Raw genomic sequence first — 13,079 nt, 5'->3', positions numbered from 1 at the left:
CCTGTGAAAAAATAAGCTTGGAAATGAGATATTTGAGGGAAAAGGGGCTTTTTACAATTCCTGGGCATGCTGAGGGCTAGGTGTACGCTCTGAAAAGATCTGAGGGAACCTTAAGCTTTCACGTCTAAATGAACTTTGGGCTCCATGAAAACAGGAAGAAAAGGCTAAGACAGAGCTGTTAATGGCCTCACTAAGTGTTGAAGGAGTGCCCCAACAAAGCGCCAATCTGCAGTCTGGTAGAGTTTGGGTTTTTTTCTTTTAGGGGATTTTTTTCTTTTAGGGTTTATTTTGTTTTTGTTTTTGGCTCCAGGCATTTAGGGGAATCTCTGTTAAATAACTGGATGGTTACTAAGCTAACAAGGGAGACCTCAGTGGCCACACATAACAAAGAACAAAAATTTACAAAAATAGTTTAGAAAAGTCACTAGAACAAACCACCTCCCAAAACAAGCAGCAACAACAAACACTAGGGAGGGGAGAGAATCTGATTTCCAGAGTTACCAAGCTATAATATACAACACATCCAGACTTTACCAAAAAAAAAAAACAAACTGTCCATGAGGAAGCTTCGACATTGACCTTACAAAACAAAGATTTTAAATTAGCTCTATTCAATATGCTGAATTCAAGAAAATCACGAACAGAGACCTAAAGAAAGCCAGGAGAATGATCTTTCAACCATATAGAAAAGTAAGAGTTAGAAATTATAAAAGAGAACCAAATAGAAATTACAGAGCTGAAAAGTACAATGACTAAAATAAAAATGTCCTAGGGGTTCAACAGCAAATTTGAATAAAAAGAATAAATCAACAAGCCTGAAGAAAGGTCAAATGGGAATATACAGTCAGAGAAAAAAGAAAAAAATAAAGAAAAGAAAGCAACAGAGGCTGAGACCTGTGAGACACTATCAATCATACTCTCTACATATAATGGGAGACCCAGGAGAGGAGAGAAAGGCGCAGAAAGGATGTTTTTTTAAATTATTATGAAGAATTCTCAAGTTTGATGAAAAACATTAATCTACATGTCTAAGAATCACAATAAACTCCAAGTAGGATAAACTCAGAAAGACCCACAACAAGACACATTATAATCAAACTGTCAAAAGATAAAGACAGAGAATCCTGAATGCAGCAAGAGAGAAGAGACTTGTCATGAATAAGAAATCATAAGATTAACAGCTGATTCCTCATAAAAAACCATGGAGGCCATACCATAAGAGTGGATGGTATATTTAGTATTAAAAGGGAAAAATTAAAAACCATCAACCAAGAATCCCATATTTTAAAAAACTCTCTGTAAAAAAATGAAGGAAATGTTTAATGGGCATAGAGTTTCAGTTTTGCATGATAAAAAATTTCTGGAGATCGGTGGCACAACAATACAACTATGCTTCCCATTACTGAACTGTATGCTTAAAAATGGTTATGATGGTACATTTTGTTATGTGCATTTTACCACAATTAAACATAAATTTTTTAAAAAAGGAGAAATTAAGATTTTCCAGAAAAAAACTAGGAAGTTTGTCACTAGTAGACCTGCCTTACATGAAATATTACAGGAAGTGCTTCAGACTGGAATGAAAGGGCACTGGATAGTAACTTGAAGCCATACAAAGAAATAAAGAACACTGATAAATGTGGCTACATATGTAAAATAAATGCCAGTATTATTGTATTTTTGGTTTTTATCTCCTTTTTTCCCTATATAATTTAAAAGCCACATTCCACAATGTAGATATAGCCTACGACTACACTTAGGAAAAAAAATTAGTAAACTGAAAAATGAAATCAAAAGACTGAGGTACAATGACTATGATTTATATAACTAAATGAGACCTCTCACACTGTATTCTAAATCAGGTATCTCATATTTGTATTTCACATGGAAGAGATCCAGAATTGAGCTCAAATATAAGGATACTGGGAAACAGAGTCTAACAAAAAGATCACCAGCCAAAAAGTCAAGATACCTAAAATGTTATATTGTCAGCTCTGCTAATAATTCTCAATGTCACTTATTAACTTCTCTGGGTCGTTAGTTCCCAATTTGTGAAGCGGCAAGGATATGACAATATTATAAGAATTTATATAAAGAAAAAAGAAAACAGTTGACATAAAATTATTTAAATTCTTAGTAAAGTAGCAGGCAAATCCAAAATATTATCATTATACTATATCAGCATGCCCATGCAGTTTCTTTATTTACCTGATGATGGTGAATGTTTCTTATGTTGCACGAAAAATGCTGGTAGAGCAGAAACTTATCAACATCTTTCTCATTTACTTTTTTTGAGGACACTTTTGCCAGAGATGACTGGATACAAACGTGTCTGTTCTGGCACCTGTTCAGATACACAAGTGTTCAAAAAACAAGCAGTTATTAATTTGTGCTTTAGTAAAGAATATATAGAAATAAGGATAGCAAAAAAAGTTAAGCCATTACCAAGTGAGTTTTTTTAATGATGCCCAGCTATGAAATCGATATTACTGCCCCATCAAAAGGACTCTTTGCCTATTCATACTAGCATAGTCCTCCAGATCTATTTATGTATCTACTCGATCTCCCCATAAAATGCCTAAATGAATTCAGAAACCATCTGCAATTATGCAAAAGATCAAAACTATCTATAGAAACCAAACCAATAGCTCTGATCTAAATATCAGACTTTTCTAATCACTAAGTTAGATAGTCACAGTCAATTAAAAACTAAAAAAAAAGAGAAACAAAAGGATGTGTCAGGACAGCTTCCAATAACAATTTATAATACTGAACCAAATTTAAGCGGCATAATTACTTATAAAAACACATTTTAAAACCTGAGCAATTATTTTGCTTCAATTCATTCCTGCTGGAGCCACTGAGAAAATAAAAAAGTTCTCTCTAGCAACAGTAGTCAACTAAGTCATCTCCTCCTTTCCTCTCCTCTGCACAGCTCAAACAGCTAGATATGTGGAGGGAGAGAGAGGAAGAACAGACCTCTAGCAGAAACCTGTCTTCTCTTCTGATACACAGCAGAAAAAGAACAAAATATATAAAAATAGGGTTTTAAATTAATGTTTTTTTAATGATGCATAAAACCCATAAGCCCAAGAAGGCTCTAGGTCAAAGATCTTTAATGTCTTATAAATTGGGACTGTGATGCCATAGATAAGCTGCTCTCCTCAACAGCTAAAAATCATTTGGAGGTCAGTACTTTTATCCATATCTAATATTACACATTCTCAAGTCAAGCCAATCACTGGTAAACACCAGAAACGAGATACTATAAAATAAGCATACATCACAATCAACATGTTTAAAAAGTAATGCCACTCTAAAGGACATGAATCTCTCTTCGTATATATTGTGTAAGGCAATGGTTTTTAAACTCATCAGGCTCCTCCACTGAGATGCCTCAGTGTAATGAGGGTGAGTAGGCAGAGTTCCAGACTGCCTGCCCAGAATTCAATTAAAACAAGTTTATTTTTATCTGTTTTATATATTTGGGTTCTGTTGTTTGAACAAAGAGTTCTGCTACTTAAAAAAAAAAAGTCTGAAAACAAAGTTTTTAATGAACATTGGTATTAGCACTAACTGTGTGACCCTTAACAGCACGAGTCCATAAAGCAGAAAACTCCATAAAAGAGTTACTCACAAGTTCCGAATGAAGTCAAGCGTGTCTTTGTCTTTAGCAATCATGTCTGCTAAAATATGCTGCACTCCTATTTCAATATCCTGAAGCGTTGAAAGCCCTTTAGGAGAAGGGTAAAAAGGAAAACAAAAACAAAAACTGTAAGATTGGTTTTAAATTCTATAACTAAATCACAGTAAATTAATTCCAGTCAAAATAAAACCTTAAGTTGACAGCCTTAAGACAGAAAGATATTGTAGCAGTATACCAGCTTCCCTTTGTAACAAAAACAAGTCTCCAAAAGCAATAATACAGACATAATACATAATATATTGCCCAGTGGTAAAAATGCATCTCTGGAGCCAGCTGCCTTGTCGAATCCTGGTTCTACCATTTGCCAGTTGTGAGACACTGGGCAAGCTACTTGACTTCTCTGTACCTCAGTTTCCTATAAAAATGGAATCATAACAGTACCTCCTTTATGAAGTGATTACAAATATTAAAGATGTTATGGGAAATATATATTAATAGAGTCCAAACCCAAGGGACACTACTCCATTTGTTTAAAAAATTATCCTTTAGAAGCAATTTCTATTTTGGATTATGGGGCATTTTTTCACATTTTCAACGACCCATTTGAATTTCACAAATCTCAAAAGCACAAAACAAGAGTTTTCATGCAGTTGTTCCTCTTCACAGTTAAATTGTCTACAGATGGGCATTAAGTTCTCTTTAAGCATTTCTGATTTGCTAATTTATAGCAATGAATCTTGTAAATCAAGGTCTTTCTGATATCAACTTACACTGAGAGAGATCATTTGCACTGCTTTGTTTCATTTCTTTTGTCTTTATCATTCTATTTGCATGAAACATTTTTTGCACTAAACTTGAATTACACAAGCACTGCATATCATATGTATGTTTTCCTGTAAGTAAAGTTTTAATGAGTAATAAGGTACAAAAGCCAAAGAGGACAGGAAGATATTTATTATGGCATAATTAATAAATAGAAAATATCTAGTTTGGTTGTGTTAGGATAGCTATGTTACCTAATGAAGTAATTATGTTTACAGCTGACCTTTAAACAACATGGGTACAGGTCCACTTCTTTTTTTTTTTTTTTTGAGATGGAGTCTTACTGTCTTCCAGGTTGGAGTGCAGTGGTGCGATCTTGGCTCACTGCAACCTCTGCCTCTTGGGTTCAAGTGATTCTCCTGCCTCAGCCTCCCAAGTAACAGGGATTACAGGTGCACACCACCACACCCGGCTAATTTTTGTATTTTTAGTAGAGACGGGGTTTCACTGTGTTGGCTAGGCTGGTCTCGAACTCGTGACCTCAAGTGATGTGCCTACCTCAGCCTCCCAAAGTGTTGGGGTTACAGGCGTGAGCCACTGCACGGGTCTGCACTTCTACATGGATTAATTACAATAAAAGTTGGAACAAGGGTGCCTGCCTCTCGTCACCCCTTCCACCTCCTCCACCTCTTCTGCTTTTGCTATTCCTGAGACAGAAGGAACTCCTCCTCCTCCTCCTCCTTTTTCTCGTCAGCCTATTCAATGTGATGATGAGGATGAAGACCTTTATGATAATCCACTTCCATTTAATAAACAGTATATTTTTTCTTCCTTACAATTTTCTTAATAACATTTTCTTTTTTCTAGCTTACCTTATTGTAAGAATATTGTATATAACACATATAACACATCAAATGTGTGTTAATCAGCTTTAGGTCATCAGTAAGGCTTCAGGTCAACAGTGGGCTATTAATAATTAAGTTTTTATAAAGTCAAAAGTTATACCTAAATTTTCAACTTTGAAGAGGGAGTGGGGGGTGTGGGGGTTGTTCCCCTAATCTCTGTACTATGCAAGGGTCAACTACATTTAAAAGAAATTTAAATAAAGAAATTTGGCTAATGAAACTAATAGGAATTCTATTTACATTTCAAGAAAACTTTCCTATGAGGGAATTTTCAGTAACAAGTTACCTTTACAAGATGGAAGACTGTATATCTAATGGACTTAAAACAGCTACAGCACATAGAGCACTCAATAAACATCTGCTCTTTTGTTAGCTCTCTCAGTCTTCATCTAGGAAAACCATTCACAAGAACTAATTCCTGAAGTTCCAAGTATCCCAGAGCATCATCACACGAAGTTTAATGACAACACCAGGGTGATAAGTCAATAGTAAAGATGGAACCTACAGGGAGAACTATTAATGGAAGCAGAAAACAGAAGAAATTATAGACTTTGCAATAAGAAAGGGCCTTTGAAAACCCCCCACCATAAGAGGGGAATACAATTTGAAACCTTATGTAATTAATGAATCTAATTAAAATTGTGCTAGAGCTCTAGAGAACTGTTGTAAAGTGTGGTCTACGGACCCAAAAATAAAATCATACCAGGTACTTGTTAAAACTATGAATTCCTAGACTGTGGAACTGAAGTATTTCACGGAGTGTCCCAGTAATTCTGATACTCATTCAACTTTTAAAAACTGCCACTAGGGAAATGCCTTGAGCTACTTCTAGAGCAGTGGTTCTCAATGGGAGATAGAAATTATCAGAATCATTTGGGACACTCTTTCAAATTACATTCCCCTTCTCAGTCCAACCAGGGAGAAAAATAATTTAAAAGGCAAGTCTTCCATGTTTTGAAAAAGCTCCTTTCCCAATCAAAGAGAATAGATCTTGTGGGTTTAATACAGTCAAAGATAACAGATGTTCCAAAAGTTTAGCACCTCAGTTAAATCAGGAGGAAATATGGTCCACAGAACCAGAAAATCATATCCTTTGCCTCACAATGAAATCTTTCCAGCTATAGAATCTTCAAACCTCCACACCTGTAAACAAAAACCGAAAGGCCAACATTTCTTTTCACTTTCTCTGCACTTAAGCTACCTCTTCTTATATATGACAGAACAATCAGTTACTTCTTCTTGGACACGAAAGTAGTATTTTGGATCTCCTAGGACATAGTCCATTTGTGGCACAGTATAGCTTTATGATTCAGACCAAATGCTTACTGGTCTGTGGCAAGCAAGCAAGAAGTGTCTTCTACTGGGGAAAAAAAAACTGAACTATCTGGTTTCTTAAATATTTCTTTCAGGAATGATAGGAATTATGAAACTTCTTTCGAAAAACAAATAAAATTAAGGATGATCATGATTCTGTGTAACATAAAGGAGGAGGAGACAAAGAGAAGGAGAAAACATTCCTATCAAACTTAAAAAAAAAAAAGCAGTACCTAGCTTATATAGACTTACTAATAATAATTCTACATTCTTGATCAGGGTAAAAGAAAGAGGGAGTAAAGCAAACAAAAGTCCTGATACATCTGCTAGTACAATACTACTGTAACTGTGCTAGACCCTGAACTATCCACATTATAAGAAGTATCACCAAGTGTCCATTGTCAATATATTCCAGCAGCATCACCATGTATGACAATCCAAAGAGATATGGTTATCAAAAACCTAGCCAGTAGGAACTCAGTGTATGAGAGAACTCAAGAGACCTTGGTACCAAAGGTAGTGAGAAGTAGAAGGAAAGAAAATCAACCACAAGGAGAAAAATAAAAATAAAAACAGTCGATAAGCCTTTGTGCATCTAACATTCTGAAAGTTTCAACACTCCATTTTAATAAAACATACGATGACTGGGCACAGATAGTTTCCCATTGTGGTTAAACTTAAGGCTTAGCTGTAGTCTTAGCTATTATTAAAATATTAAGTGTTGCAACCATTTGGAAATCTAACTATAAATACACATTAAAAATTAAACAAACTTGAATTTTACTCATTTCAACCTATCTCTAAATTCACATAATCCTATTTTACTTTTTCATTATTGCGCTTCTCCAAACATTAAGGTAAGTGTGCTTGGGTATAAACAGATATCTGTACTTTACAGACATACCTACTTAGTTTTTTAAATCACAAATTCACATTTGCTGGGTTATTTAAAATAAAAACAGGCTATGGCATGCTATAATTTTCCACAGGTTAATACATAGTGTGGATTTTGTTATCAGAGACTGCCCCCTACAGACATTTACGTGTCCCAGCCTATGGGATCCACAGAAGGACAAAAGAAACTGGAGGTGGGGGCGGGGTGGAAAGATGTAGGTCAAAGGGTACAAAGTTGTAGCTACATAGGCTGAAAAAGACTAGAGTTCTAACATACAGCACGGGGGTTACAGCTAATAATATCATAATGTATATTGTAAATTTGATAAGAGATTTTAGGTGCTCTTAACACAAAAGAAGGTAACTATGTGAGATGATGAATATGTTAATTTGCTTGATTATCATGTATAGAATAGTTTGACTATAGTACCCACTTCACCATGTATTATGTATATCAAAACATCATGTTGCACATGTTAACTATATAATTTTTTAATATTAAAAAATAATTTTTTGAGAGTAGAGACCACCATATCAATTTCTCCACTCAATCCTAACAGCAAATTCCTGAGAAACAGCCACTCTTAACCAAAGTTTTTACTCTAAGATTTATTTTTACAATAAAACCCAATGCATCTTGACATTTATCAACTGTCATTTCCCTTGAGTTTTTCTTAGAAATATGTCTCCCTTACTTCTTCCCTCTCTTATTCTCTGTTGTGCATGCACACACACAAAACAGGAAGATACACTTGGAGGGAAATTTCAGAAAAATACACTTTACTTCTACAGTAGAAGTGTGAGAGTGGAGCTTCACTTTACACTTCCTGGATGTCAAAACTGTTGACATTTTTAAAGAGTATTTATGACTTTTACAAGTAAAGAAATTTTTAGAAATAAAAGCTTTAATAGACAATATAGGAGAATCTTTATAAACTTGGGATATGAAGGAATTTCTTTAAAAAGAAAATACAGCTATTATCTTAAAAGATGATTAACTATAATAAAACTCAACTAATACCTATTTATCAAGAGATGCCATGAAGAAAGTGAAAAGACAAGTTACAAACTGGGAAAAAAGATTTGCAACACATATAAATGACAAAAATTATTTAAAAATAATAATTTTAAAAAGAAAAACAATACAATAGAAAAACGGGCAAAAGACTAGAACAGGCACTTCATCAAAAGAGAAAAGCTGAATGGCTACTCAATAGGTACGTCAGGATTTATTTCAATTATTCTACATACGCTGTAATATTCTTTTGTATAATCATTACTTAACAAAACAGTTTTTTAACATACGTTTTTAAATTAAAAAAAAAAAAAAGAAACAAAGTTGATCTCTGTAAATAAAGCCAGTACCTTTAACGTCAGGCCTAATGTATGATGGCAGACTGAGCTCCCCTGGTTTCTCAAGCAGTGCCCTGGCTGCTCCTTCTAAGCCCAACTGTCTTGCTCTCTGGGCTTTAGTCCCTTTGCTCCCAGTTTTATATGGAGCAGACTAGAAAATAAAGGCAGAAAACATATGATTCAGTTTTAAAAAAACAAAAGTTAAAACTAGGATACAAAATTAGAAGACATGCTGAGAATGCTAAAGAAATCCTTTCCTCAATCTTTTCCTCTTCCTTCAGAGATGAATTAAAACTAATTTGAAAATGCTTACTGTATGAAGATGGTATGTGCTTTACCTTATTCTTTATATTTTTCTATATGCTAAATTAGTTGCTTGGTTTCACTCATCTTAAAAACTCATTGCTTGGACTGCAAAGTCCTCAACTCAAGCAAGTTCCTTTAAAAGTGTTCTACACACAATCCTTCTACTTCTTTGTTTTTTTTTCTTTCTTTTTTTTGAGATGGAGTCTCGCTCTGTCACCAGGCTGGAGTGCAGTGGCGCGATCTCTGCTCACTGCAACCTCTGCCTCCCAGGTTCATGCGATTCTCTTGCCTCAGTCTCCCAAGTAGCTGGGACTACAGGTGCACACCACTACATCCAGCTATTTTTTTTTTTTTTTTTTTTTTTTTTGCATTTTTAATAGAGACGGGGTTTCACCATGTTGGCCAGGGTGATCTCGATCTCTTGGCCTCGTGATCTGCCCGCCTCGGCCTCCCAAAGTGCTGGGATTACAGGCGTGAGCCACCGCACCTGGCCGGTCAATTCTTCTACTTCTTTTTTTTTTTTTGAGACGGAGTCTTGCCCTGTAGCCCCGGCTGGAGTGCAGTGGTGCGATCTCAGCTCACTGCAACCTCCGACTCCCGGGTTCAAGCAATTCTCTGCCTCAGCCTCCTGAGCAGCTGGGATTACAGGCGCCCGCCACCACACCCAGCTAATTTTTGTATTTTTAGTAGAGACAGGGTTTCACCATCTTGGCCAGGCTGGTCTTGAACTCCTGACATCGTGATCAGCCCACCTCTGCCTCCCAAAGTGCTGAGATTACAGGCGTGAGCCACCGTGCCCAGCCAATTCTTCTACTTCTTAATCCACTCACTCTCCAACCCACCATCATCTGGCTTCTCTTCTCACATACCTTGCAGGAAATGATACCACAAAAATCCATGATGGTCTCCTAATTACCAAATATGTATTTTTTTTCAGTCTTTATTCTGCCAAACTTCTCTGCTACACATAATCACTGATCATAACTTCCATCTAAAACTCTCTTCCCTGCTGTTCCAGGGCAACATCATCTCCTGATTCTCCTCATACTTCTCTATTTTTTTCCTACCTCCTTACGTTCTCCCATCCTCCATCCACACTTCAAAAGTTGGTATCCTCCAGTGGTCAATCCTGACCTGCTGACAAACCCTTCTTGAGTGAGTTCTTCCATTCTCATGGTTTCATGTGCCAACTACAGGCTGAAGACATCCACATCTGGATCTCTAGTTCAGTCCTCTCTGATAAGCTTCACGTTTGTATAATCTACTGTTCTTCCCTACTTGACTGGAAATTCCTTGAGACAAAGACTATGTATTTATTCACCTTTGTAAACCCAAGTGCCTAGCACAAAAGAAAACTCTATAAATATTTATTGAATAAGGAATAAATATTGTTCCATTAAATAATGGTGGCTAATGACGTTAGCTTTTTATTTCTTGGTGTTCTTTAATCATAAGAAGACCCAAATTGTAATAGATTCAGGTATTACGTTAAAAGATAAAAAGGATTCCTTACCACGTGTTCTAGTTCTTCAAAAGTTTTACAATTCAGCATGGCTTTTAATAAGCACTCAGACATCTTCCCTTCCTTCTTAATTTTCTGGATTGTACTATGAACTTTCTTTGCAACAGCCCTGAAAATAGAAACTTTTGTAATATACAAAAACTGTATGTCAAAACTGTCTTTTCAAAGCTACCTCAAACTTACAGAAAAGTTGCAGGTAAAGTAAAAGGAACTCTATTGTCTCTGAACTGTTTGAGAATAAGTTAACATCCCTGCACTCCAACACTTTAGTGTGATTTCCTACAAATACAAATCTTCTACTACATAGCCACAAAATAACCATCATTATCAGGTAATCAACACTAATATATTACCACCATCTAATGCAGACTACATAGCCACAAAATAACCATCATTATCAGGTAATCAACACTAATATATTACTACCATCTAATGCAGACCTCATTCAGGTTTTACCAACTGTCCCAATAATATCCTTTATAGTGGATTCAGTTAAGAATTATGGGTTACACGTAGTTGGCATGCATCTACAGTCTCCTTCAAGCTAAAACAATATTTCAGTCTCTCCTTGATTTTCTTCTCCTTGATAAGGCCTTGATGTTTTTGAACGCTACTGGACAGTTATTTTGTAGAATGTCCTGCAGCTTGGGTTTCTCTGATGTTTCCTCACAATTAAATACAGATGGAGCATCTTTGGCAGAAATATCATAGAAGTCACACTGTGTTCTTACTACACGTTATTAGGTGGCAAATGATTTTTATTTGTCTCATTACTGATTAACTTTGATCATTTGATTAAGGTAGTATCTGTGGGTTTCTCCACGATACAGGTACTCTTTATTCCTCTTGTAATTATAAGTATTTTGTGGAGAGGTACTTTGAGACTATATAATTATCCCATTCCTTGTTAAACTTTGAATTTCTTCACTGATTTATTTATATCGCTATAGATTTAATGGTTTTTTATTTTACTTAGTGCTTACAATCCATTGCTATCATTTATCTTAATGTTCAAATTGTTCCAGATTTGGCCAGAAGTAACCCCTTCAAGCTAGCTTCTGTGTCCTTTTGACATGTCTGTCATTCTGCGAGCACCTCCTTATTCTCTGGCATATGATATTTCAGGCTTATCTTCTAGTTTCCCTCCCAGCCCTGGAATCAGAAGGATGATACTTAAAAACCAAGGCATAGGTACTAAGTATGCTCATTGCTACTGCAGTATCACTGCTCAGGATGGGCACACCTAGCACCCACAGTTGGTTTCCAAATACCATTCTCCACTAAAAAGAACCAGGATTCCATGTAGAAAAGCTGATTCCAGGAATCAATTTACAGGGATCACTAAACAAGTAACGACAAAAGGAAGGGTGGGCACAGTAGTTCCCCCACTTTACAACAGGTTTTCACTGTGAATATACAATCCTATTGTTACAGTTAATGCTTCTCATCCTATTGTATTACCTCCTATTTATAGAATCTGCCTAATAATGGTATTGCTAAAATGATGGGCAAAAGTTAGAGATGATAATATGATTTATTCAAAATGATCTATGGAAAAGAAAATTAAATCTACTTGTAAATTTAAACAAAAAACTAAAGGCAGAAGACTATAAATTAAAGAGAAGAATGTAAATTAGAAAGAATAATATGCAGTACTTAGATTACAACCTGTATGTCTTATATAGTCACGGTAGCCCAAGACTGTTTTCAAGGGCTAAAGCCTACCAGGTCATTTTAACAAAAAGCCAATTCCTTTTGTCCTATTAGCCTGCATATAAGGAAGAAGAGAATTATCTTTAGAGAAAAATACAGAAAACTTTTCTTACTATCCAGAATCATACTCTTTAATTCACTTTTCAACAGTGAATTTAAAAATGTTTTACCTTGCAACCCAGTATACATACATATACATGCTACATAATTGAAACATTTCATGAAACAATATTTGCCTTTACCACATAAATGTACTCTTGTATTTTCTATTCACTATTTCATCTTTTAAGTGGTATGACTTATTAAATTGGTTTTACTTCTCATGTAGGGGTAGCAATTAACAAATTGAAAACCAATGCTCTAGTTATAGAAAATGCTGAGCTTAAGAAAAAATAAAGATCATATCTCATTACCAAAAAGAAATCTCTGTATTATAGAAAAAGATCTCTTAAGTTCCAGTCAATGCCCCCACTTACTTCAAGGAATATTCACTCCTCTACTAATATTCAATGTATTCCCCTATTCATAGAAACCCAGAGAATGGAATTCTTTTGCAGTAGAAGTGTTTTTTAAAAGAAAAAGAAAATAATAATATTCTTGATATACAGCTCCTATTTGTCTCCCATACAACCAAATATTGTTAGACTACCCTTTAATTTTTTAA

The 13,079-nt window shown here is 35.3% G+C and overlaps 1 protein-coding gene across 2 annotated transcripts in view; it reads right to left on the bottom strand.

Annotated features, from left to right (window-relative positions):
* Positions 1 to 13,079, bottom strand: part of SRBD1 (S1 RNA binding domain 1) — a 227,531-nt gene that overhangs the window by 186,974 nt on the left and 27,478 nt on the right. For both annotated transcript variants that reach the window (XM_055241108.2, XM_055241107.2), the window contains exons 6-9: positions 10,694 to 10,811; positions 8,887 to 9,025; positions 3,638 to 3,734; positions 2,209 to 2,344 (exon numbers count right to left, since the gene is read on the bottom strand). In XM_055241108.2, coding sequence (XP_055097083.1) covers positions 2,209 to 2,344; positions 3,638 to 3,734; positions 8,887 to 9,025; positions 10,694 to 10,811 — 490 coding nt within the window. The remainder of the gene's footprint in view (positions 1 to 2,208; positions 2,345 to 3,637; positions 3,735 to 8,886; positions 9,026 to 10,693; positions 10,812 to 13,079) is intronic.

This window comes from Symphalangus syndactylus, chromosome 14, assembly GCF_028878055.3.
Source record: "Symphalangus syndactylus isolate Jambi chromosome 14, NHGRI_mSymSyn1-v2.1_pri, whole genome shotgun sequence".
NCBI classification, from domain to species: domain Eukaryota; kingdom Metazoa; phylum Chordata; class Mammalia; order Primates; family Hylobatidae; genus Symphalangus; species Symphalangus syndactylus.
This window is presented reverse-complemented; position numbering and strand designations above follow the sequence as displayed.